Raw genomic sequence first — 25,348 nt, 5'->3', positions numbered from 1 at the left:
GGTCGGGTGTGTATTGATTGATGAACGTCGGAGAGAACTCGCCAAAACCAATGGTGTTTTTGTTCCAGTGTCACAGCAGTGGCTGCAAATTCCACCACGCGGCCTCTTGACCGGCGTCGTTACCAGTCAATCTTCCTGTCCGTCATCATCAGCTGGCTGTTGTCCCAACTTCCTTCCTTCCGCACGCTCGGGCCCTTTGGCAGGGAGGCGTCGCCGGCGGCGGAAGGCTCTGGTTGTGAGGGTTGGGCCTGCTCACCACCATTGGCATACTCCAGCATAGTCACGTCTCCGCCATTGTCCAATCTTTGGGTGGGTGGCATGGCTGTCATCTGGCTTTGAGGCTGGTTGTCTCTTTGATACGAGTGTGGGGGAGGGCCGTCGGGTGGCGGATACGCAATCTCTCGCTTGACAGTCTCCGCTAGCTCGTCAATCCGGTCTGCGTCCAGATAGATCAAAAGATACGGATTCGGAGGCGGATTCAGGCCACTGCTGGTGGCTGGTTGTTGTTGACCTTGGACTTGGGTTTGTGCGTATGGATTTCCAAAAATCTCGTTCAGATTGGTGACGGTAGAGACCCGATCGTCATTGTATTTCCGCCACACCTCTCTCTTGTGGTCGAATATGTATACCCAGTAGTGGCCTCCACCAGCGGAACCGCGGTGGAAGAACGCTGCGTGCAGGCGGTAAGGGTGTTTGCGCATGTCAACGAAGGATTCTTTGATTTGTTGAGAGAGTTGGGATATGCGAGAGCGAATTTCTGTCATAAACAAGAGAAGTCAGTCATTTGTGGCCCCGGCAAAGGAAGAGAAATTCTTACGTTCGAGCTCAGAACGAGCATTTGCGGCCAAAATACTGAGAGTAGTGATGGCGTTTGCATTCACATCCAGTTCGCCTGATACCTGATCTCCAGGTACTTCAGCCAGATACTCCAGGATAGCTTTTGCGTCTTCGAGAAGGCTAGGGACATCTGTAGATTTGCCCTGCGCACGATGTCAGCTTTTGGTGTCTATCCCAGAAAGGAGAAGTGTGTTGTCCTACATATTTTTCCTCAAGCTCATCTCTCCGGGCGACGAGTAATGCCAATTCTTTCTTAATCTCCCACGTCTGCTGTCGTCTTTGCATCAAATCAGAGCCAGGTGAACTTTCCAAGTATCTATCCATGTAGATGGTTTCCGGGATGTCGACATGATAATTCAGTTTCTCCTGACGTTTCGTCTCGTTATTCCAAGACACCCGGTCCAGGGCAATGCTCAAAACCGGCGGCAGACTGGAGATGGCCGAATACGCCTTTGCGCCATCTTGTGCGTCTTGGAGATCGAACTCATTGTCGATCGCAGCGTATACATCAGCAGGTCGGTGGAACACTCGCGTGATGATATTCAAAAAAGGTAAGACCATTGGTGCTTCTTTTTCCGGTTTGCTGTGGACAACCTGCTGCCCGAAGAACAAATCATGTACTTCGTCGCGTTGCTCTCCCGACTTGTCGAAACCGGTAGGTCGCATGGCATAAGATAACTGAATGATACAGTGATTCATGACCTCAGTGACATCTTGTTGACGCGCATACTCTTCCAAGGTGGTTGTGGTATTCTGCATGGGTTTCCGTGGAGGTACCGGCGGTGGCTTCCCAGGAGGTGGCGCATACTTCAACAATTCGGGATTTATGCTGGACACTTTCTCATCGGTATCTCTCGATATTACTGTCGTAAGAGGCTGCCCAGTCCAAGGAGATAGGGCTACCGTGTTTGGTGTAGGCTTAGGCGGTGACACGTTCTCCTTGTTGTCTGACATTGACACATGTTCGTTTCGTTCCACTAACGCATTCCCGTCGCTGTCAGAAGCGGACACCAGAGTGACATCACTGGCACTGTCATTCGTTGCGGGGTCATCAACGTTGTGCTGGCCAGGACTTGTGTCCTCCGTCGCATCCAACTTCGAAGCGTCAACATCCTGTAGTAGGTCGATGTTGGTGGCATTCGTGTCGCGTTTGGGTTGTATAATTATCGTTTCCGCGATCCCATTCGCTTCAGAGTCAATCACAGGAGAAGAAACCGAAACAGGCAGCGTACCGATCGAGCCTAAGCTGGGGCGCTCGTTCGACTTTAGGGTGGACCTTCGTCGCATCTTTTCTTTGACACTTTCGGTCTCCAGAGTCAATCGCGCAAGCTCCTGCTCCGGCTTGATGGATGAACGGGGTGTTTGTATCATGCCACGGAACAGAGACGCTAGGCTGGCGACAAATTTCTGTGCAGTTTGGACCTCCTTGACGCTCACTTTTCGCTGGCCAACGCGCTTTTGCTCCATGCTCTTCTCATCCAAGGGCATCTTGTAATCATCAAAGTTGAGAACCAACTGTCGCACCTCATTCATCGTAAACAGGAACTGCAACAAGCTGTTCAAATAGCAGGTGTTCCCAATATTTTCCAGTCCAACAGGTTCTTCTGGCTTGCCCTGCGGTTCTTGAGGGGCCCTGCTGTGTAGATGGTCCAATAAGATTGAGCTGTTCCGACCTTTGGCGATCGCGGCGAGCGCTCTGTTGTAGTATTCCACACTGCCAGGATTTTCTTCGACGGCTATATTATATTGATACAGGATCATCTCATCATCGATCTCGCGATTATCGATCTGGAGGGCTTGGTAACCTTCGGCAGGCTCCATTTGGTTGTGAGTATCGTTTGAAAATCCTGAATCGATCCACTTGGACAGAAACCGGCTTTTGCGGTGTTGGGCAATTACGCGAACGGCTTGGATGGCTTGCTCTTCTAAAGCCTTGTTGTCATTTGTCTGAAAGAAAGATGAGCGCAGATCGACTGACACACAAGTAGGTGACAAACCTTGACGGCAAACAAAGCTTGTATGTGCTCGTCTTCGATGGTGGGATCGGCATCTAGGAAGGCGAGCGCAGACTCGTAGCTGTCAATAACTGTGGTAACATAGTCAGTAGATGAATCTCAACAGAGACAGACGGGCGCAACTCACTATTCATTGCGGTGTCCATGATGCGTTTACTGTCACGATGAACTCCGATGATGCGGAGATAATCTCTGAGTTGGTGTTCGTGGCTTGGTGAATCTGCCAGTTGAGCTGTGAATGAGCCGATAATGTGTTCGTCACTGACCGGACCCCCAGATCCGCTGAGATGGAAGGCTTTGTATGCTTCTTCCAACATCTCCGCATCATACTGGCCTCGTGAAGTCTCTAATACAACTTCGGTCTGTAAAAGCTCACTCTGGCGTTGATTTCCAATGTACTTGAGGTTACTGAGGTAGACGTGTGAATTTTGGCGATCTGCTTGCACTTGCCAGTGGTAGGCTTTGGCGACGAGTTGGTCCGACAAATCCATAGGGCAACCGAGCGCAGTGAAAGGACTACCTCCACGTTAGCCTGCCTCGCGAGGTAAAGGAAAGGGTATGCCTGTACGGAGTTCTCATCTCAGGAGAGATCCTAGTAGTTCTGCTGCCAGGATGTGTGTCATCTGCCAGATGTTAGCGCAACTCACGCAGATGCAGGTAGGCGACGCACAGTCCTGACACCCAAGGGCCCGTGAAAGCTCCCTTTCGGCAGGAAGAGGAGGGGTGACATCTTGCAATTGCTGCCGCTCTTCGTAGGGACGCGATAGAAGGAGAGCAGTCAACTCGTGCTCGGCATTGTCTAGCCAGATATTGACGGGACTCTGGTATGGTAGATTTTCTTCGAAATTGGGTTCTGGGACCATCCAGCAATCCCCAGGCTGGCAAACACGGAGTCAGTATACGTGGATCAGAATCTGCAGCTTCTCCACCTACCACAAGCTGGAAGCCGAGATGCTCCAGGACCTCCTTGCAAGCATTTCCCTCTGGTCCAAATCGGACAATGAATCTCCGGTTTGAGAGATTGATTGACCTGTACTTTGCATCGTCTCTTGCACGCCAGGAGTTTCTCAGATATGCTCGAAGATCCAACAGGACATCCATTGGCCCTGGGTGTCGCATCCCCTCCGTATGGCCTTCCCGCTCCCGGAAAGCATCTTCTGTTCTCTGGCGAAGCAGCGCGGGATCGATCAGCGTGTGGATGTCGCTGGGGCGCAGGACCGGGGGGCTATATCGTACGGTAACGACGGCCGAACAGGTAGGGGAAGAGCATTTGTAGGTGTATATCTCATCTTGAGAGTTCGGATTCTTGCGCAGCCACGCATTCCTCTCCAACGGCTCTTGAAAGTCTGACCTCACCAGGTGATGCAGAGGATGCTCGACAGTTGGGCAGGGACCGTCATCGAATCTGATGGTGTAATCGACCTTGACGTGAAGATGGACGCGGCAAACCTGACAGAATGCTGCGACAGTCCATATTGTCTGTGGCCCGGGTTTCTCATCCAATGCAGGGGGATCAGATTGTCTCGGCTTCAAACCAAATTTATGCCTGCAGCTCTCAAGAGGTAGGAAGTCTGCCAGATAGGGTGCTTGACTGAACTTGAGAGGCGAATCAGCCAGCAGGTTCGGAAGGTCTTCGGAGTCTCGCCATGGTTCGTAGAGTGTTAAATCCTCGAGCAATGCCGGGGCGGTTCGACCTGTGGTATCTCGTCACTATACATGACCTCCTCGCTTTTATCTCTTGTCTACGCACCAGATCCTTTGATCGGCGCAATGAAGGACCGAATGTTGCTCTGCACCCCGGCCATGCAAGTCGGTTCGAAGGCAATCGACCAGCTCTTCAAGCCAGCAATGAGTGCAGGCGTGCAGTTGTCCTGTGGCTGGATCTAGACAAAGCAGGATACGTATGATCTAGTCTCATGCGAGCGAAGGAGATTGGGACCGGGTAACTACTGCGGCTGAACGGTCGAACTTGGAATTCGAGAAATGAAGCAGAGAACTGAACTGAACAACTCCCCAAGACCGTCCCCAACGCAGTGTCCCGTCGAGCAGTGACAGAAGCGGTGCTAGACAGTCTAAATCATAAGCGCAGTCAAGATGCTAGGTGTCAGAAGAGTTCAGAACGTTCTGCCATAACTCGGAGGAGTATGAATTCGTAGCAGCCTGCAAACGGCGAAAATGCATATGCGACTCGAGAGCCCGTAGATTCCCAGATCTGGGCAACGCGTAAGGGCGGCGGCGCTTCCATTGCCAAGGTTGTAGAGTTTAATATGCTCGGCAGACTTGCCACTGACGACACAGAAGAGCGGCCTACCTCGTCTTGCTCGTACCTCTCTATGTACTATACCTGTTAAGCTTCGTGAGATTTCTATATACAAGGTGCGCCGTCTTCTGAATGGTCACGTATAGTCGCAGTTGCACTAGAAACTTCCCACCAAGGTGGACGACCAGATTTAAAAAAGTACATGAGAACATAGTTACTGCATATCCCCGCAAAGTGCTAGAGAGCCAGAGAAATGGTCTCGGTGATCATGATAAAGTGTGTGACCTACGGCACCAGAACCAGTCCGATTGTGTAGGTAATGAAGTCATTCCGATGACTTAGTTTGTGATGAGGCATAGGAGCCCATATCCTGGCCAGCGATGTGTCTAAATAATAGGGGAGAAAGGTGGAAGGTTAAACTGGATAAAAGCGGCTTCGAGCATTTTCTACTTCTGGAAAACCATAGACGCCAAGACTGCGCTTCTCCGACCTCTGGCGAGAGCTTCACGATGGGCGAGATGCCATAATTCTCACGTCTACGAGGAGTCAACTTCTCAGTCTACAGCAAATTCTTGACCTTTCGTCCGCTTCCCCCGACTCGATAGCGCCTTGCCTAAGCTACGGATGACTTGAACCTGGTTGCTCTCAATTCTTGCAACCAGGACCGCAGCCATGGGGGACTTGGTGGACCCCAAGCCTAACTACGATGTCGACGAGCCTGTTTACCAACCTCAGGATGCGTTGGGTCTTTCGGCGCGCTCAGCTGCATTAACTGGTGCTGCTGGGCTCTTTATCGCTTCCGTCCAGAACACTGTCGCGAAGGAACAGATTGGTGCTTTCGGGGTGTTTACACGTTTTGGCAGGACCATTGGTCTACTCAGTATGATTGGAATCTTCGCATGGCAATTGAAGCAAAACAGGATCTGATTGTTTCTAGCGGCTATGGGAGGAACATTCCAGTTCGCAAGCACGGCTTCTGCAAACCTACGAGAGAAGAATGATTACATCAACCACGTAATTGGCGGTACCATTGCTGGTTCTTTGAACGGCCTCTGGAGTACGGAATGCACAACAAGATGTATTGGGCTATGGCTGACTGACGAGCAGGGCGTTCAATGACTTCGACGCTTGGCAGTGCTTTGGCCCTCGGTACCGCGATGGGAGTGATCAGCTACACTGGCCGCTCCATATTCGAATCGTCTTCAGACAAGGCCTTCGATGACCGGATGACATATAAAGAGGAGGCCAGAGCTCGATTTAGAAGACCTCTCAATGAGACAATCAATGAGTTGGGAGAAGGACGAGGTAAGGACGCTCAACATGATAACCTTTGCAAGCGACTGATTCACGTGGTGTCAGGTATCTACGGGCCCGGATACGAGGAAAGGCGGAAGCAGAGAATTAAAGAAAGATACGGAATCGATGTTCCGCCACCTTACTACGAAGGCAAGGCCGCACCTGGGGCATGATACGCCGCCTTTTCATCCTCCACACCGTTATTGGGTTCGGATGAGGTTCGCGCTGTTGCATTGCGGTAGCGAACAAGGCTACAGATTGACCCTTCCAGCCGTGCAAGAGAAGGGATGCAAGCAGACATGTTCCACCATCTGCAGAGTTGTTTTTTAAAGGATAAACCAATGGAGCCGAAAACATTTGTACATAGCCCGGTATATCAAGCAGTTCCGAGAGGTTCACCTGTATTCATTTTCAAACACGAAAGAAGAGGTTACCAAAAATATCTTCTGGCTGGAATCATGTGAAAGATCACAGCTTATTCATCATCATGGCTCACTCCCAAACACACCCATCGCCAGCACTCCTTTGATGAGAGCAGCAAGTGAAAACGTGGTTGAATGATGACAAAACTGATTAGGTACCAGGTGATGAGCTCACAAACGACAGATGTCAGTAAGCGAGTCTAACCTAACAGGAACAAAATTTGACCACATGGAGGGACTGGAAACTTTCAAGAAAACATTGGCTTCATCTGGAAATTTATTTTGAGTGCTCTTCTTAGTCGACTTCATTCAGACAAAGTGGCTTGAACAGCTGCCACTATATTCGTATGAGGTGACCCATCAGGACCGGGCATACCGGGTTGGCTCAAGAGCAACCATTGCCTTGATCCGAGGAGTCACTTATCCGCGCTGATCCCTAGCAATCACGCCACAACGTGTAGAATGAACGTGGTTGTTGGGTTCCCTCGTGGCGCATGAAGAGGCGCTTGTTCAGCTCAGTTGTACTTCTCGAACTGGGCTAGTCAAAGAAGAGCTTCTTAAGAGCTGACCAAGTGCGCCGTACTCGGTACAGTGCTGCAACGGACCAGCGCAATGGCCGATCAGTGGAGGAGCTCATTGTTCTGGGCAAAACGCAAAGATGAACGATTGATGACTGATGTGCCGATTTCCTGAGCTTTTGCCTATTGGGAAGGTGGCTGGACAATCAAGCCATCTTGACATGATCGTCAAGTAACGCCACTGGCCCAGCCACCGCAATATGCAAAGCGAACAATTGCCCAGGTATACCGAGGACCCTCCCAGTTGACCCGGCACCCGAGTCACTATCTCTTGGAGCATGTTTTTTCTCTCATGCGAGTCTTCCCGTGGCGTCCTGCATGCCTCGATAGCACAGTGCTCATAGCTTTGATAGCTCTCTTCCGGTTCGGGTTAAGATGGATGCCCAGGGCCGGGAGGCAGCCGCGCCTAGGAAACGCAAGCTGTTCGTAGGTATCCAGTATTTGGCGGGGTGAGTGGTTCCTTCAAATAGTTCATGTGGCTAGCGACGCAATCGCGGAGCAGCTAACTACCACGAGAGCTTGTCGACATGGTTGATCCTGCGAGACCACCCTCGGCAATGCTCAACCGGCGATCGAGTAAGGCATTTTGGGCACATGGTATCGTATTCTCGGAAACATCTCTTCTAAACAAATACTTAAAGATACAAGTAGAATGCAGGACAAGACAAAGGACACAAAGCGCATGGTGGGTAATTACATCACCATTGTCTGATGTAGGTGTGCGCTGGGTTGGGCAGTCAGGACTCGGGAGGACCCCTCGTCACTCCACTGCTTGCTAGATGCTCAGCACTCAATGTCGAGCAGCAGTTCGAGCCTGCAACATTGCGCGCCAACCGCCGAGGAGGAGGCCCCGAATTACTTCTAGTCACCCAGGCTCCCTTGGCCAGCTTCCAGCTAACCAACCGCCCCCTTCCCATCATCCTCGGGCGGACCTGGGCCCCTCTCCCTCCAGGCTCTCCACTAAGCACCTACACCTTTTGCGATTCGACCACTTGTTCCCGCCGTGCCGGTGGCACTGAACAACTCAAGGGCCCTAATCCAAGCCTCCACCTCCCAAATGAACCCACCCAAAGCTTCCCAAGCGGGCACTGACTTCACCGTTTTTATTGCCTTTCGACCTTTGTCCACCTCAACGTCGACGCTCCCGCCCACCCTCGACTGCCCTCATCATCGCCAACTCTCTTGACTCTTGTTCTTCCTGAAACCGACGTCATCCATATTGGCACGGCTCATCGCATCTCATTTCCCCAGTCTCGACTCCTCTCGTCTCAGCTTCCTTCCAGCTTGCTTTGCATTCCGTCCATACCTTTTGCACTCTTACACGAAATAGGTGTCGTGCATACTGGAAACGCTTCTGTCTGCTCCAAGATGCCGCTCACGACATAGCTCCCAAACAAGAGTCGCCGGTGTACCCAAACTTCAATGACCCGCAGATAGCTCTACAACTGAGCTTTTACGTTCCTATCTGGACCTTGTCATCATGTCCTCGAGACCTATCACTCCTGTTTCGCCCATCCAAAGCGCTCATCCCGATGCCTCAATACATTCCGCGCGAGCTCCGAGCGCCAGGCTATCTTCTCGACCTGTATCCTATGCCGGCACCCAACATACAGAGACCTTGTCGCATCCAAACCATTCTCATGCTGCTCTTTTGCAGGATCCATCCTCCGTAGCGCAAGCCGCCGATCTACATGATGAAGTCGTCCACCAAAACCAGGAGTCTCCAGACCTTCCTCGGAGCAACTCGCATATGTCAGGGTCGCAGACTCTACTACCATCGAGAGGTGGGACACTGAAGAAAAAGGCTTCTCTTCACAAGAGCGCAAGTCTGAAAAGGACTGCTAGCAAGAGAAGCAGCTACGCCGGTTCAGTGCGCAGCATGCCACTGGCCGAAAAGGAGAAGTATGGCGAAACTGAAGAGAGCAACAGTGTTTTCTACTGTCCAGTTCCGACCACAGGAAACCCCACAGAGCTTCTCGCAGCGCGATTCCAAGGTATGTCTTCTCTTTTTGGCTAGATAGATTGTCCCCTGCTAACATCTGGATCAGCATGGCGCAAAGTACTCAAGGATTTGATTAATTACTTCCGGGAACTGCACAAGACATATGAAACTCGAGCAAAAGCCCTCATGTCGACCTCCAACGTTATCAACAACACCACAATCCCTTCCAACTTCTTGACATCTGGTGGTCTGGGTGACGCCGCCTACATCCTTCGAGACTTTCACAAACAAGGACTTAACGAAGCCAACAAGGCTCGAGACCTTGAGAATGAGGTCATTATTCAACTCACGGGTCTGCGTAGTGACCTCCAACAGAAGATTAAAGAGATCAAAAGCTTGTCTGGTGATTTTAAGAATTCAGTAGACAAGGAAAAGGAGGTCACCAAAAGGGCGATCCAATCTTTACAAGAATCTCTTGGTATGGTTGATCATGAGGTAGCATCGTCTGGAGGCAAGGGCGACCCATTCTTGGTCAAGATGACCGTCGACAAGCAGATTGAGAAACAAATCGATGAAGAGAACTATTTGCATCGGGTAGGATGTCCTGCCGAGTCGCGTCGCAGTGCTTGAGCTGACATGAACAGGCCTATCTCAACCTCGAAGCGTCTGGTCGAGAGTTGGAGTCCATCGTGGTTGGCGAAATCCAGAAAGCGTATAATGTGCTTGCCGGCATCCTGCGCCGCGAAGCCGACGACGCCTATGACACAGCTGAGAAGCTCAAGGATGGACCTTTGTCGATGACCAAGGACCATGAGTGGGACGAATTCACCAGGAATAACAATCAAATGGTGGATCCAAGAATCCCCATTCGACAAGTCTCTCATATTATCTATCCCGGAAAAGATCATCCGGCCGCCATTGAAGTAAGGAGCGGGATGCTTGAGCGGAAGAGTAAATACCTGAAGAACTACACTCCTGGATGGTGAGTAAAATCTAGCAGCCATTTCGCGGCTCCAAATACTGATTGCGTCTATCAGGTATGTGCTGTCTCCGACACATCTGCACGAGTTCAAATCGGCAGACCGAATTGCATTCCAGTCGCCTGTCATGTCATTATATCTGCCCGAACAGAAACTGGGCGCTCATTCTGAGCCTGGCTCTTCGTCGCATAAATTCATGCTCAAGGGTCGACAGACCGGCTCGATGCATCGCGGGCACGCCTGGGTCTTCCGAGCCGAGTCACACGAGACCATGTTAGCGTGGTTCAATGACATCAAGGAGCTTACTGAAAAGCGAGGTGAAGAACGCAACGAGTTTGTCCGCAGGCAGCACGCTCGATCGCTTTCCGGGAACAGTGTCAAACCTGCCAGCATTATGAGCTCGGAGGGCGAGATGGAGGATGATGAGGCTGATCGCATTGCATTTTCCGGTGAACAGTCCGTGCGAGGAACATCTGCCGATGGAGCTGCCATCGCCGCTGCTACTGCCGCCGGCGCCGGCGGTCTCGGTGCGGCTGCGTTGAACGACATCGAGGACAACAGATCCGAAGCCGGATGGCGTCCTCCACAACGACCAGCACCAGGTGGGCGATTTCCATCTGATCTCAACGTACAGCGCGGCTTGCAAGCTCCGCTGTCCCCTTCTAGTGGAGAGAGTTCTGACCCAGACCGTGATGTCATAGCAGCAGCAGGTGCTCTACCAGGCAGCGGAGTACCTTTCGCCCATACCACGGAAAAGCACACGGATCTCCAGCCAGACGCCGATCCACCTGCTGGTCTGACGTCGCAGATGAATACAACGAACCAATATGCGCCGGGCCACCATCCGAATATATTCCCCAATCGTCAACCACACCCTGCCCACGATGACGCGAGTCAGTATGGTGAATGGATGGCGCCAATTGCTGCAGGCGCAGGAGGGGCGGCGTTAGCTGCTGGGGCTATGCACCATCACCACGAGCATCAACTCGAGAAACAGACTGAGACGGATGCCCAACGGCTAGATGGTGAATCAGCAATCCCGCGATATGGAGAATCCTCAGCCCCCATACCCGTGGCAACCGCGGCACCAGTCGATGCACCGTCTGCACCGCTGGCAATGAGTGAAACAACCACAGCGCCCAGCTCGGCTGTCGCCAATACCGTATCATCAGGAACGGAGACGGGCACATTGTCCACGGTGCCAACAAGCACGGGTCACGGTGTGGCGACTCCCACCATGTTCGACGCTAATGGTATCTACGCGGGCCCCAGAACATCCAAGACTGCGCCAACGGATTACGTCGTCAAGCCGGCGCAGGCCTACAATGGTACCCGAGAATTCCATGTTCCAGGAGAGTTCCCAGCGACGCCTGCACTCAACGAAGATTCCAAGATATACCACGACGTGGTCCAACATTAGCATTGATATTGGGAGGTGGCACGTGGAACAAGGCCACTTGTCGAACCGAGACGATTTCAGGGACGGCTCTTTATGTCAGTAATTAGGACAACTGCATCTCACGATCTGCGCATACATATTCCGCAGTAAATAGGCGAGATTTGATATGCAAGCTCCTACATGTTTGCAGTTTTTTGAGATACCACAATCGTTATGGCAATCTGGTTTGTTGCTGTTTATACGGTATTGGAGGAAGTGTGACCAGGAAGCATCACAATATTGGTTTTCATTCCGTGTGGCCAGCAACAATGAAGCCACTAGGAGGAAAACAGTCGTCTGGGAAAGGCATTTGGAACGCAGTATCCTCTCTACAGGGCGTTAGCGGCTTACTCTGCACCTGCCAATGGAAAAAGTCTTGAAGCCCAGCTCAATCTCCTATTGCGACCCCCAGACTGATACATTTCCTACAGGAAATGAGCTAAACATGGTCGCAGGGTCTGGTGCCACATTCTCCTTTGCGACTCGTACCTTGACAAAGGCACGTCGTCAACACCGAGGCGCCCCTAGAACAGCGCATTGGCCGAGGATGATTCGACTAACTATTTCGTGGGACTGCGTTTGATCCGACGGATATGTTCGAATACACCGAGGGATTACTTGGACTCGCACGGTCATCCATCTGCAGGAAGTGCCTTGGAGGCTCGCCTCGAAACGGGCCCCATCCCCGCATACGAGGTACCGAGTACAGATACGAGCCGAATCCCCAATTGGTGGAGCAGTGCGAGGTAATAGGGGTCGACAATTCTCCACGATTGCTCCGCGCTGGATCGGGGCAAGAACGGGTCCGTACTCGGTACGTGAGCCTGCAGGACGCCTTGAGGTTTGCCATGCTGTGGCTTTTGCCACTACAGTAGTTGTATTTTGATCATCACGGATCGTCAGCATCGGCAAGGACGGGGACAGATAAAGAATCCCATTCGCCGGCTTCTCTACAACAACAGCAGCGGCTTCGCGAGCTCTCCTGCTCACTGCACTGCCGACCGCCGATTGGTCACTTGGTCTTGTAACTTCACCCAATACTGGCTTCCAAGGTCGATATGAAGCCCTTTCCTCTGTCATTGACAAATGGCGCTCAGCTTTCAGGTATATTCTCGGTGCCGACCCGTGCGTCAAAATCTCCCGACTATCAACCCTTGGTGGTCGCAATACACGGCGGGACGTATTTTTCTAAGTACTTTGACGCCGGGACAGCCACGTCCGCCGCAAGGCTGGCAGAAACACTCGGGGTGCCTTTCGTAGCCATTGACCGTCCAGGGTATAAAGACAGCACAGGATTTCCTCCGGTGCCTGACGGATCGACGTTCCTCCAGGAAGAAGGCAAATACCTTCACCGTCATATCCTTCCCAAGGTATGGCAAGAATTCGGGCTTAGCTCTGGAGCAACCGCCATTGTCATCCTGGCGCACTCCTTGGGATCCCCAGGCTCTATCGTGGCCTCTGCCCTCCACGCAAATGACCCTCAACCTCAATACCCACTCGGTGGGCTGATCATGTCCGGCTGGGGCACGGAACATGGTCGTCCTCGTGAAAGTGCCAGGCACATTATTGAGAACGGGGTCGTCGACGGACGGATTTTTTGGCCCTTGGAGGTGAAAGATGGCCCCATGTTTGGCGATCCCAAGCTGGGAAGGGTGCCTCCCGAGATCCGAGAGATGGGGTCCGATTTGAACACTTCCATGTCCCTCGGAGAGTTTGAAGACGGCACGTTCCACTGGGCGGACTACTGGGCGGGTTATGCAAAGGAGGTGAAGGTGCCGATTATGTATGGGATGGGCGAGCACGATGCATTATGGAAGGCCTCGAGGGAGACGGTGCAGGACTTTGCGCGGCACTTTACAGGAAGCCCGAGGGTCGAGAGCGGCATCGTTCTTGGTGCACCGCATTGTATCGAGCTGAGCTACTGGGGCCGCGGCTGGATGATGAGGTGCTTGGGGTTTGCGCAGGAGTGTGCAGCTGCCGAGGGAGTGAGTCGCCGACAAGCAGGAGTGAAAGTGTAGATGTCGTCGAGAGTAGCTGGGGAGAGGGGAGAGGAGAGAGGAGAGAGGAGGTTCCGTGAGGCTGGAAGATGATGGAGGAATGATGTATGGGCCAGCAATTAGAAATGTTTGGTTGATAGGCGGAGAAAATATGTCGAATGAGAGGATATCAAGAACGCAGCTCTCTCTGTGTCTTGGATAGGCCGGGCTTGTATGGTCGCGGTAATATGTACGAGGTAGAGGGACATTCTGTCCCTCGTGTGGTTGAACTGCTGACTGCATCCATCAAATAGCAGCCGGACCGAGTTAGCGCACCTTGACTTTCAGCCTGGCAACCCACCGCTTGGCTGGCCGTCCCTCGTCCCTCACCAAAGTCAGGGCAAACACCACCACTTCCTCCTCCTCGTCCTCCTTCTCCATCACCTCGCCATAAAGTCTGACCACGATGGAAAATACAGAGGTCAGAAGAGGCGACTTCGTCTATAGGGACACTCTCTTTGTAGCTTGGGGCCCAATAAACGACATCCTCGCGCCTCGACAACAGACCTCAAGGACCTGCTTCTGCCCAAACGCGGCTCTACGCCCAAGGACCAGGTCGCGCACTGGTACGAGGCGCAGCTGCTTCACTATGGACTCCCACGGTCTCGAGACAAGAACACGGCCAAAGTGCGACTGACCAATGCGCTCTCGGCCAAGACTCTGTCGGTGCCCAAGGAGATTGTGCAGATGGAGGCGGAGTTGAAGAAGGAGTTTGCCAGTGCGCTGAGGAGAGCGAAGGGCGCAGCAGCAGCAGCAAAGCCAGCGCGGGCCAAAGTCTCTGAGAAAGCCACGACGACTGCGAAAGAAAAGAAAGGCGCCGCCCGCTCAAAAACCACCATCGAGCTGGAAATCGATGACGTGAAGCTCAAGATTGACCGCGACACGCTCGAGGCGGCAAAGAAGTCGACCAAATCCAAGAAGACTTCCAGCGCCTCCGCTGCCTCTGATGCTCCATCTGCCAAAAAGTCCAAAGGCGCCAAAACATCATCTTCCACTCCCAAGCCTGCATCTGCGCCAAAATCTCCCTCCAAACCCAAGGCTACAGCCTCAGCCTCAGCACCACGAAGTCGACAGACCGCCAGACGAAGCCAGCCTTTCCCTCGCAATACCAGTGCCCGACCCATCTCGAACCCTCCACAACACATCTATGACCACACCCCCGTCTCCTTCCACCATGACGTCGAAATGGATGACGCCCCGCCGGCGTACGAGTCCCTGGGGTATGACGAGCCCGACGACTCTCCAAACAGCTCTGCCGGCATCCAAATATCAGGCACCTACCTAATCCACCAAAAACCATTTTATCCCTTTGATATCACGCTCCAAGTCGACCACCGACAACAAAAACTCTGGGGGCGCTTTAACATCGGTTCCAAATCCGGGGTTCTCCACGCCGGCGATATCTCCCACGTCACTCCTTATAACGCTGTCTCGTTCGGGTGGAGGTCGGAGGATGATGATGACGGCGACATGAAGTTTGGACGAGGTTGCGATGGATACCTGGAATTCGACGGAGACGAGTGGATGAAGGGGCGCTTCCGGGGCTTGATAGATGGAGAAGACGTGGACTTTCAAGGACATTTGATAGAAGAAGATGGGCTGGATGTCGCGGAAATGAAGGATATCTGGGATGAGTTTCCACGAAAGGCATATGGCAGACCTTGAAGTCGTTTGGCCATGATCAATCAATTAGCTTGTGGTCTGAGAGTTATTGGTGAAGGAGGATGGTAATTTGATCTAGCCTGAGGCGTGTAATTATGTAAATCATCAAGTCGGAGTTTTGCTTGCCATCTGGAATCGTGGCCGAAGACAAGGACCACATCTTGGGACAAGGACATTGTTTGGTAGCGTCGGGCGGATCGTTTCGTCATGCGCAATAATAGTCAATAGTCGTGGTGGTCATTGCCTTTACAGGCTGATATCCCTAATTCCCACAAAACCTCACCTTCATCCTTTTCCATCTGTTTTCACAATTTTTTTTTACACCCAGACTAATCTTGCCATGACACCGGACCAACTCAATTGTATGTTGGCTGGCATTAGCCACTGACGAAAATGGCTGTTTTGATGGTCCGATCAGCAGCCCCTATTGTCAGGGGCTTCATGCACATCACCTGCGCACAATCAAGGTTCGGGTCAAGATCGTCACCTCCGAGCCAGCCTTGCTGGCGCCACAAAAGAGGAGGATTCAGTGATGTACTACAACATGTGTCCTGACTGTTTCTGAGAGGAAAGAGTATGGAAAAGGACAGCTCAAATTCCCTCAGCAATGGCTTCAAGAAGGTCTTCAATTCTCTCGACACGGTCTGCGAAACAGAGGAAGTTCTCAACAGATCGACACCAAAGGGGAGCCGAGCTGTCGATCCGCATTGAAGAAGGACGACCCTTGCGGCCACCACTGGTCAGGGAGGAAGACATCTCGACATCGTTCGTGCAAGATTTCTTTTCCAAACCGCCTCAGTGCAAGAATGTCGCCGCTTCATTGACTCAGGCCGACACCTGCCCATGTCCTCTCGACGTCCACCCGGGTCAGCGCGTCAGGGGCTACTCGGACGACAACTTTGGCGAGCAGGAACACGACCTCGTCAAGGAGTCGGTAGAATTCAAAAACCCTTTCCCTGAGCCGGATCCGCAACAACAACTCGAGATCGAGCAGCGCGCTGCCGTCTTCAGACGCGTCAACACCGACATCGATGCGGAAGAGGCACAGCTCCATATCACGCGCTCAGCATCTGACCTCGTCGCCCGCAGCGGCGCCAATCACCCAATCGACCGCGTCAGACGGTGGTTCGGGATCAAGCCTGCAATCAAGCCTGGGGCGCATACCGGCCTCAAGCATGCTGCTGGTCTAGCGACGACTCATGCGACGGCGATCCTGTCCCAGAAGCCGGCTCCGCTGTTCAAGCGACGGGCTCTCTATGTGTTGGAATATGACATTGGTAAGTAAAGTATTGTTGCTCGAGATGGGCCATGTAATGGCATGGCCTAGCGCGAACCTCCCTGCCACACCATTCGCTCTGTCCCGTTTGCACTTCCCATGGTCTAACACTAGTATCAAAGATGATGAGGGTGTTTTGCTCTGCGCACCTCCAAAGCTGTTCGAAAGTGTGTCCCGTCTCCGAAAGTACCTGGAAGAGGACGAGCAACCCGATTCCCTGCTCCGTCTGGTCTATGTCTGCAACAACGAAGAAGCAGTCAACTATCTGAGCAATGCGTTCGGCATCAGCGGCTCTAGCGCCGAGACAGGTGAGCGCAGCTTTCGTGACTGGATGCAGGATGACCGCGATACGCGGCGGGCGTCACATAAGGCCATTCGATGGCGGCCGGCATTCGATATCGCTAGAGGCGTCATCTGCATGGCGTTCGGGCTGGATTTTGGGTCCTTGGTGGTGCCTCGTCAGGAGACTCCATCCCACCACCATCATCATCTACATCACCTCCACCACCATCATGATGAACATGATCATCCGTCGCAGCATGATCAACTGTTGCAACCCACCAAACCCTCTATCTACCGTCAGCGTATTTCAGTCTACATGCAGCGAGCCTCGTCGCAAGCCTTACCTGGACCACGAGTCACGCGATTCAATTCCGGCTCACGTCACCTGCACGACATGGCAAAGCGCGATACCATTGTTATTTGTGAATACTCGTCCGGCGAGGCCGGTGAGATTGTCAGTGCCAATGTGCTGCTAGGCCTGAACCCGGGCGCTTTCCCACCCTCTGCCTCTAGCGACCAAACAGAGAGTACAGCTTCGGATGAAAGAAAGTGTGCATCGACGCCGACCCTTCAAGCGGTGCTCTCACACATCTTCGACGGCCTGTACCAGCTCTGGCGCGACCAAATTGCGCTGATTCACGAACCCCACGCCTCGCTAGAGGACCATGTCTACGCCCACCCGTCCGATTCGACCCGCGCCCGCGACGTCTGGGGCATGTCGCAGAGGCTGCATAACATGCTGAAGCTGGTGAATCGGCACTCCAAGGTCGTCGAGGCTGTGCAGGACGACTTTGCCGTTTTCGCCGAGTTGGAGAAGTATCAAGACGGAGGTGGAAACGAGAGGCGAGACAGGTCCAGCGGGCGCGATCGCAGCAGCGGTGGCGGCAGCAGTACTACCTGGTTGACGCCACTGCTGGACGACTTTGAGGTTCTGGCTGACAACATTGGAACGGATTACCTTGAGCCGCTGGAGCATATGATTGACCTGGTATGAACCCTCGTTCTCATTCACTCACTCTTGCATCCATTTCTCCTGTTTCTTTCCATCCTTGCCCTGAATTGCAATATACTGCCCAACCACCTGGCTTTGCGCTAGGGTGGCGGATGTGAAAGAGGAAAAAAGACATATTGACTAATTCTTTTGCACTGCTCTACTCTCGGCTCTCGCCGGGGATGGGGCGTGTGTCTTGCTTGTTAATAGATGTACAAGTCTGTCACAATCCGAGACTCGAAACAGTCGCTCGAGCTCAATGCCAGTCTGTGGCGGCTGAGTTGGATTACCTTCATCTTCCTGCCGTTGACGTTCTTGGTCGGCGCGTTCGGTATGAATGTCGATGCTCTGAGCGAGTACCCGAGTTTGAAGTGGTATTTCATCGCTGCGGTCCCTTTGGTATGTGAATTGTCCCTCTCTCTTCCTTGTCTCCCTCAATGGGAACACCAACCCAGACCATGTTATATATACTGGATGGGTTTTTTTCTTGTCGTTTCTCTCAATTCCTTCCTTCGCGATCCTCCCGCCCATTCGGCCCAAAAATGCCTCTACACTCTTTCAATCTTCCCTACCAATCCCCTATCAAGTACCAAACCTCCCGTCTATGTCCTGCCCGGAGGTGCCACTCTCTCCTTGGCTCCGAAGATGTCCTCTTGCTGACTACTAGGGATAACGCCCTTGATAGATGCTGGCCGTCTTCTTTTTCTGGTTTGTCATGCGCCGGTTCGCGCCCGGTCGACACAGGTCTGGACTCATCGATGCCGCGGTCCTGGGAGCGGGCCTGGGCGTGCGCACGCTGTAGTTTGTATTTGGCAGGTTATTGGAAAAGTTTGGCTTGGTAGGGGCAGGGCAGGGCAGGACCACGGTCGGGTGGAGGTGGTCTCTCTGTGTACTAATATACTCAGCTATCTCGGTACGATTAATGGAGGTTCAGGAGGCACGGCGGACACGACAGGCTAGAGGTTAACAGGACAATCACGCACGGACGCATCATGATTGAATAGATCAACCCTCTTGTCGGACCCCTCTGTCCCTTTCACGCAAAGCAACAAAAGAGGTTCAGCGATAGGAATGAATAATGGTGGGATGAAATAAAATGTTCGTCATAACATTGGAGTAATTTCGTGATTGTTCAAATTGCGCATTCAAAGTCTCTTTGAGGACTCTTTGGGCGCCATCTCCGTGAGGCTGGCCAAGAAGGGCCAAGTTCATACACATGGCCTGTCGTACTCACACACAGACAGACGAGCTGGCAGGCAGACAGACAGACGACTGACTATATACTCGACCAATCGTGCCGTGGTTCTTCGAGACCGAGCGGATTTGGAGGTGTGTACAAGGTCGCAGTAGTGGTTGCACTTGATGCGCTCTCTGTCTTGTATCCTCATCCCTCGTCCTCGTCGAAGGTGAAGTTGGAGAAGCGATATTCTAGGTACTGTAGGACAGTGCGTAGCTCGCTTGTCGTCAGAAAATCAGGGTCGCGGCGGGGTTGTATACTGTCTGGAAAGCCAGAGCCAGAGCCAGAGCCAGAGCCAGAGCCAGAGCCAGAGCCATTGAGGGTGTGCAACTGCTCTGTTTAGGGGTACGCGGACCTGGACGTATCCTTGTAAAGTAGCCCAATCTCACCTGGACTGTCTAGTTCAACGCGATACCAGCAGAGGTAGGGAGGACAGTATCTCGCGACCGAGATCCACAGATCTATTTGTGACACGACATTTGCCGGAATGTGTAAGGGTCTCGCAGAGACTCTGCAGGCATAGCGAGATGGGCGAGAGGTTTCGCAATCCTCTCGATTTTGGGTTGGAGATGTTCTCCAGGAACGACATCCTGTGGGTCAAGTGTTTCCAAGACTATTTCCGATCCCGTGGCGGGCAGCAAATTTGTCCAACGTGACCTTGGTCTCATCCATAGCCGCTAATACAGGCAGCATGCTTGCCGTGTTGTTCTGCATGCTGAGGAGATGGCTCCGCAGTTGGTCGAGCAGCAAACTCAGTTCCGGGTCGTCGTCTGAGCCGGGACTCAGTGTTGGAGGCGAGCAGGTCATTGACTCCGACATGGCGGATGTCCTCTGATTCACGGGGAAGATTCCTGCAATGTTGTTGACGCGCTCGACCTCCTCCCGCAATTCAGCTTCTCTGCCGCCCTCGTCCTCGTCTTCTTCCCTGTGCAAGTTCTTCGCTATCGGATGCAGGCCCCTCTCCTTCTTCCGCCTCAGCGCCTCGCTGCTTTTGAAGCCTTCCTCGAGCGTTTTCAATTGAGCGCGGTCCCTCTTCAGGGCGAGTTTCTCTCGGTTGATCTGCCGCCGGAGAAGCTGCGCAGATTGGAGGTTTGTCGTTAACTGGGACTGCAGGGTGGCAATGCGGGCGAGAGTCGCAGAAAGATCAAATGGCGAATCATCCACTGTGGATGCATTTGTCTGTGGGAATGGCATTCGGGGTAGGCGGGCGAGTAGTCTGCAAGGGAGATAAGTGTTAGCCGGATACGAGTCGAGGGTGGGAGAAATGACAATTTGGATATAGAGAGGGGTAGATTCCGCATCAAACATACTTTTCAGCAACCTCCTCCACGGCTTTCTCGTACTCATCCTCCCTGACACTGGCCATCGTCGCGTTCCTCTTTGGCATCTTTGCGTTGTCGTTGTTGCGCATTTTGCCAACCGGTGGAATCCTGCCGTTCCCACCGGCACCAGATCTCCTCGTCTTGACATTCAGGAAGAGCTGCCTAACCTTCTCCTGCGACGAGGGCGGTAGAGGTCTCCATTTCTTGCGGATCGTGGTCTGTGATACTTGTTTTATCCGCGGTTCGAGCGTCGCGGGTCCCGTGCTGAGACTCGATGACCCGGATCTAGACTGGGGAGGTTTTGCCGCGACCATTGTTTCTTCGTCGGAGCAAAGGACTCTTCACACTTGCGCCGGTGTCAGCGGAACAAGGGACGATACAAGACAACGGTTCTGAGAAGCACAAGTTTGGGGGTGGGCAATTCGTTCATATGCCTATGTCGTGACTCGCGTCTGGTGGTGTTGATATCTTTAACTAGTTGGGTTTAGTGTATGGAAGTGAGCTAGCACTAAAATGGTTAGTAGAATATGGATCTCCCTCTTCTCCTTTTCTCGTGTAGGCATAATCGTCACCTCTTCAACACCATGCTAGCATTGACCTTCCATGTCACCATAGTCTCTGTACATCTCGCAGAGTGCATCTAAGATTCCTTCTATTTTGCAGACAACAGATATTCTATCTTCAGCAGAAATGCCTAAGAACTCACATCAATAAGTATAGTGAAAGTCCGTGACACCCTCGATCAAAGTTCCCTTCATCTTTGATTTGCGATTTGCGAACCAGAACCACAGAGTACACACCGAAACCAATACGATCATCAAAATATGGCTCCCAATGCTGACCCATATTGCTGTCAAATATCGTGGGGCCTCTGGCTGGCGGACGATGTAACTGCCCGCTATACCGCCCAATCCATTGCAGGCAGAAACGGCTGCTGCAACTGTGGCACGCTTCCACTGACCCACAATATTGTTGGCTTGATAAGCATTGAGCGCGGCCCAGTTGGAAATGTATGCGCCCGTGGCCAGGAACGTGCCAATATATCTCACAGTTACCTGACTGCTGAAGCCTAGCATGCAGAATCCCACGATAAGGCAGACCGCGTTGAAAATGATGACTGGTGCCCGGACCCTGTACTTGTCTCCAATATATGAAGAGATCAGGACAGGAATTACCGCATAATAGTATGGCGGAGATGACAGAATAATCGCCTCATTCGAGTCGAAACCCATTCCGTTCTGCAGAATAATAGGCAAGAAGTACGAGAGAGCTGTGGACACCAAGTTGAGTAGAAAGAATAGCACGCAGAATGCGTATAGCTTCAAATCGAAGAAGTGAACCAGTATAATACCCAAGCTGAATGGTTCTGGTTTCCCGGCATCATGGCGATCTTCGTGAATTCGAGAGATGGCAAGGCTCTTCTCATCATCCGTGAGGAACCTGAAGGAGTTCTCGCAGCGGTCGGGGAAATCAACCATCCAGAAATAGGTAATCAATCCGAGGAAGACAGTGACCGAGCCTTGAACCAAATACATCCATTGCCAGCCTCGAAGGCCGTCCTGATGATCGAGGTGGTTCAGACCAAAGTTGACGATGGAGCCAGTGGCGAGAATGATGATCTCTCCTGACTGCAGCAGCGCAAATCGGAGTTGCTGCTCATGGCGGGTATACCAAGTTGAAATCAGGTACGTCAGCCCTGGATAGATACCCGACATAGAAATACCAAGGAGGACTCTAAGGGCTATCATCTGTTGCCAGCTGCTTATAGCGGCTGTGCACATAGTGATTATGCCGAAAGCACAAGTGATTGAGGAAAAGAACAACCGAGGTCCCACGAAGCGTAATAGGATAGTCGCAGGCAGTTGACAGGCGACAGAAGCAACAGTAAAGATGAATATTGAGACAGAATATCGATTTCCGAGGAGGTCGAGATCAGAGAGCATGCTTGTGACAGCCGCTGAGGATATAATTCCACTGTCGAGTAAATTCAGACTGCAGAGAATTCCAGCGATGGTGCAGAGCCGTATGTCAACTTTGCGACGGAGGCGAGCCTCTGCTTGCGCGCGAGTTGGTCCATTTTGCAGCCCCTCCTGGTTGACCTCTGTGTGTTGATCTTCGTCCGAATCTCTCCCTGACAAGCCCGCATCGGAAGGGCCAACGAGGTGTGCAGGGAGCACAACTTCAGATCCGTTTTCAACAACTTGTTTCTTCCCAGCAATGCGAGCCATGAGAGTTGGTCTGAGATTATCTCCAACCCAGGATGGACTCGACCAGAACCGGGAGATATTGAGGGTTGTGGTAGAGGTGACAAATGTGTGGCAAAAATGCCAGCCCCAGGTATTTTTCCCTTATCACAGGAGTTGGTGCGGGGAAATGAGGGTGATAACAAGTGCGAATGCGGAAGCGGTAATCAGTGCATGAGGTAGCACGATGGTCACCCTGTCGACGCAGTCTCTTGGTGCAATGTAGCTTGGGTGAGTGTGGTCATCGCGATGGGCACGTGCATGGCTTCCTTTGACGGATGTTACCCCGTTCAATAGATGGTTGAGGCTCTGCTGCGAGGTACCGTGACATGGTGTAGATCTGAACATGTGAAAGAATAGTACCTCGTATTAGCTCCAAGATTCGTACAAAGGTCCCCCTTCAAAGAAGGTTAGAGAGGGGTTGGGAGTGTCCTCGGGTGAACATTGCATGTTTACCAGATGCCTTCGTGAGAAAAAGCCTTCATTGGCGCATTCCTAGCAGAGTTATGAATATACTGGACACAGAAGTGAGTTATAACTTGAAGGAGGGAAAGCCGGCGAGTGGATGGCACATGTCAGCCACTACCGCAGCTGCGGTGGCTGCACAAGTTGTTGAGTGGAGATTTGGTGCTCAGCCTCACACACTATCGTGGCACGTGGTACTCAGCCTGATGCCTTATAGCCAATCACCATCTTATCCGAGGCAATTCCCATGACGAGGCGATGCCGGCCGGGCGAATGGAAAATGCAACCCTTGGGATCCTTTGGTTACCCGTGTGTCCAGCCTCGATTTCCTGATCCAGACCAAACCACAATCCTCTGACAGCCTATTATGCCGTACCAACCTACCGCCTCGCCGACCGTCGATCGTACATAGATGGTCTCCCGCTGTGATCGATGCTGCCCGAGTCTGCATCCTGTCTCTAAGATCCCAACAACTTCACTGTCTTGTCCCCAATAACATTTTGCACTTCACTCAAACCACGCTGCCATACCTGACGCTGACTGCCCTCCACAGCGACATAGTTCCTGTTGTTGTTGCCGACGCATCACTGTCCTCTGTGACCCGACCTCTGTTACGCAAATGACTACCTCTCAAGTCTAACACCTGGAATAAGCATGGTTGAGCTGATACCTCCTCCTGATCCCCTCTCTTTACTCCCTCCCTTGCTCGCATGTCTACCTACCTCCTTCGCGTCTCCTAGACCACCACCCGCACTGCTACCTTTGCTGTCGCCCATACTCCGGCAGCGGTTACAAGTACACACGTCGACATCGTCACGCGACAACTGGGCTGCACTGTTGTGCTGGGATGCAAACAAAGGCGAGGTGCTGAAGGACAAGATCGAAGGCGCAGTCTTCGAACCTCACCCAGCGTCCGGTGAGATTGAGGTTGGCGACACACAACAGATAAAATACAAGAGATTTGACGAAGAAACATTACGGGCCCAAATTGCCCTAGAGGAATGGCCGTTTACCGCCTTGTACCTGTGGTGCACCGGTAGTGATGAGGGAAACGCCTGGAAGCTGGCCGAGTTATTACCATATGACCAAGACCTTTACAAAGACCCTTCATGGTCAACTTCTATTGCCGAAGCAAATGAGAGCTCTAAGGAGCGGCTCGTGAACGAGGCTTTGCAGGAAGCCGACGACGCTGCAAACGCAAGAAGTCAGAGAAACCTCTCGGTCCCACTAGCCAACGAGGACGACTATTGGGCTATGTATGACAACACACCAAGCAGGACCCCTGTGAGAAAAGAATCGGTCCAGCCTCCACGAGCAGGTCCTTCCGAGGACGACTACTACGCTCGATATGGAAGTGTCCAGCCGGCAATGGATAATCATGACCCAGACGAGCAAATGGAAGACAGCCAGGAGCCTCGTTTGAACGGGCATGCGCTGCAGCAGATGCTGTCGGCACACCAGCAACCACATACAGAGCCGACTCCGCCTCCATACCAAGGAGGATTTGTGGATGTTCCGAATGACCCAGAGGATCTGGAAGTTGAGGTCAACCATCCCGTGCCCTCGTCACCATCTTCAAAGGGATCCGACACGGTGGCCCGGCTGGAAGAGCATGCAGAGCGATACGGAGCATCAGAGATCGGAATCAGGCAGCATATCAGCACCAGCATGAAAAGCATGTACCGGTTGGCACGTAGTGCGGGAATCACCCGGGGGGAGTTTGAGCGGATGATGCAAAGGGAATTGGAAACTCTAAGCCTTCTGGATCTAGACGAGTGAAAAACTCGCCTTGCTGTGTGTTGTACATAATGTCGGCAGCTTCTGAATAAGAACGAAATATTCGCGGATACCATTCTTTGATGGTGTTTGTTGGCGGCTAAGAACCCCAGACTGGAAGAGGCATGAGGGAGTCACGGGATTCCCGAACAGTTCCCTCGCCCCTTTAGACGAGGCTCTGACGCACGGGCCACGTCTCCTTTAGGGGGGAAACTCGTAATGTCGCGTCAAAAAAAGTTCAGGACACGTTAAGGTGAAACCTCATTCTCATTCCTTTCCACGTCCATGCC

At 52.5% G+C, this 25,348-nt stretch overlaps 8 protein-coding genes across 8 annotated transcripts; 5 read left to right on the top strand and 3 right to left on the bottom strand.

The window, feature by feature from the left end:
* Positions 1 to 119: 119 nt before the first annotated feature.
* On the bottom strand, positions 120 to 4,657 carry AYO20_10972 (hypothetical protein; the record flags this gene model as incomplete). Its single annotated transcript, XM_022649226.1, has 9 exons — positions 120 to 757; positions 818 to 980; positions 1,039 to 2,784; positions 2,835 to 2,923; positions 2,980 to 3,181; positions 3,229 to 3,414; positions 3,500 to 3,730; positions 3,786 to 4,546; positions 4,603 to 4,657. The coding sequence occupies 9 exons, from the start codon at positions 4,655 to 4,657 to the stop codon at positions 120 to 122; spliced, it is 4,071 nt and encodes a 1,356-aa protein (XP_022494811.1).
* Positions 4,658 to 5,784: 1,127 nt separating this feature from the next.
* On the top strand, positions 5,785 to 6,581 carry AYO20_10971 (hypothetical protein; the record flags this gene model as incomplete). The annotated part of the gene is made up of 4 exons (XM_022649225.1): positions 5,785 to 5,992; positions 6,050 to 6,169; positions 6,220 to 6,417; positions 6,472 to 6,581. The coding sequence occupies 4 exons, from the start codon at positions 5,785 to 5,787 to the stop codon at positions 6,579 to 6,581; spliced, it is 636 nt and encodes a 211-aa protein (XP_022494810.1).
* A 2,307-nt stretch (positions 6,582 to 8,888) lies between these two features.
* AYO20_10970 (hypothetical protein) lies at positions 8,889 to 11,750 on the top strand (the record flags this gene model as incomplete). The annotated part of the gene is made up of 4 exons (XM_022649224.1): positions 8,889 to 9,402; positions 9,457 to 9,944; positions 9,995 to 10,332; positions 10,388 to 11,750. The coding sequence occupies 4 exons, from the start codon at positions 8,889 to 8,891 to the stop codon at positions 11,748 to 11,750; spliced, it is 2,703 nt and encodes a 900-aa protein (XP_022494809.1).
* Positions 11,751 to 12,826: 1,076 nt separating this feature from the next.
* On the top strand, positions 12,827 to 15,469 carry AYO20_10969 (hypothetical protein; the record flags this gene model as incomplete). The annotated part of the gene is made up of 2 exons (XM_022649223.1): positions 12,827 to 13,753; positions 14,252 to 15,469. The coding sequence occupies 2 exons, from the start codon at positions 12,827 to 12,829 to the stop codon at positions 15,467 to 15,469; spliced, it is 2,145 nt and encodes a 714-aa protein (XP_022494808.1).
* A 604-nt stretch (positions 15,470 to 16,073) lies between these two features.
* AYO20_10968 (hypothetical protein) lies at positions 16,074 to 18,817 on the top strand (the record flags this gene model as incomplete). Its single annotated transcript, XM_022649222.1, has 4 exons — positions 16,074 to 16,743; positions 16,865 to 18,012; positions 18,226 to 18,414; positions 18,701 to 18,817. The coding sequence occupies 4 exons, from the start codon at positions 16,074 to 16,076 to the stop codon at positions 18,815 to 18,817; spliced, it is 2,124 nt and encodes a 707-aa protein (XP_022494807.1).
* A 1,032-nt stretch (positions 18,818 to 19,849) lies between these two features.
* AYO20_10967 (hypothetical protein) lies at positions 19,850 to 20,888 on the bottom strand (the record flags this gene model as incomplete). Its single annotated transcript, XM_022649221.1, has 2 exons — positions 19,850 to 20,468; positions 20,563 to 20,888. The coding sequence occupies 2 exons, from the start codon at positions 20,886 to 20,888 to the stop codon at positions 19,850 to 19,852; spliced, it is 945 nt and encodes a 314-aa protein (XP_022494806.1).
* Positions 20,889 to 21,281: 393 nt separating this feature from the next.
* Positions 21,282 to 22,802, bottom strand: AYO20_10966 (hypothetical protein; the record flags this gene model as incomplete). Its single annotated transcript, XM_022649220.1, has 1 exon — positions 21,282 to 22,802. The coding sequence occupies one exon, from the start codon at positions 22,800 to 22,802 to the stop codon at positions 21,282 to 21,284; it is 1,521 nt and encodes a 506-aa protein (XP_022494805.1).
* A 1,134-nt stretch (positions 22,803 to 23,936) lies between these two features.
* On the top strand, positions 23,937 to 25,061 carry AYO20_10965 (hypothetical protein; the record flags this gene model as incomplete). The annotated part of the gene is made up of 1 exon (XM_022649219.1): positions 23,937 to 25,061. The coding sequence occupies one exon, from the start codon at positions 23,937 to 23,939 to the stop codon at positions 25,059 to 25,061; it is 1,125 nt and encodes a 374-aa protein (XP_022494804.1).
* Positions 25,062 to 25,348: the final 287 nt, after the last annotated feature.

The sequence above is a fragment of the Fonsecaea nubica genome (assembly GCF_001646965.1).
Source record: "Fonsecaea nubica strain CBS 269.64 chromosome Unknown Scaff128, whole genome shotgun sequence".
Taxonomy (NCBI): Eukaryota; Fungi; Ascomycota; class Eurotiomycetes; order Chaetothyriales; family Herpotrichiellaceae; genus Fonsecaea; species Fonsecaea nubica.
Note: the sequence above shows the minus strand (reverse complement) of the source record. Positions and strands in the feature narration are given on the sequence as shown.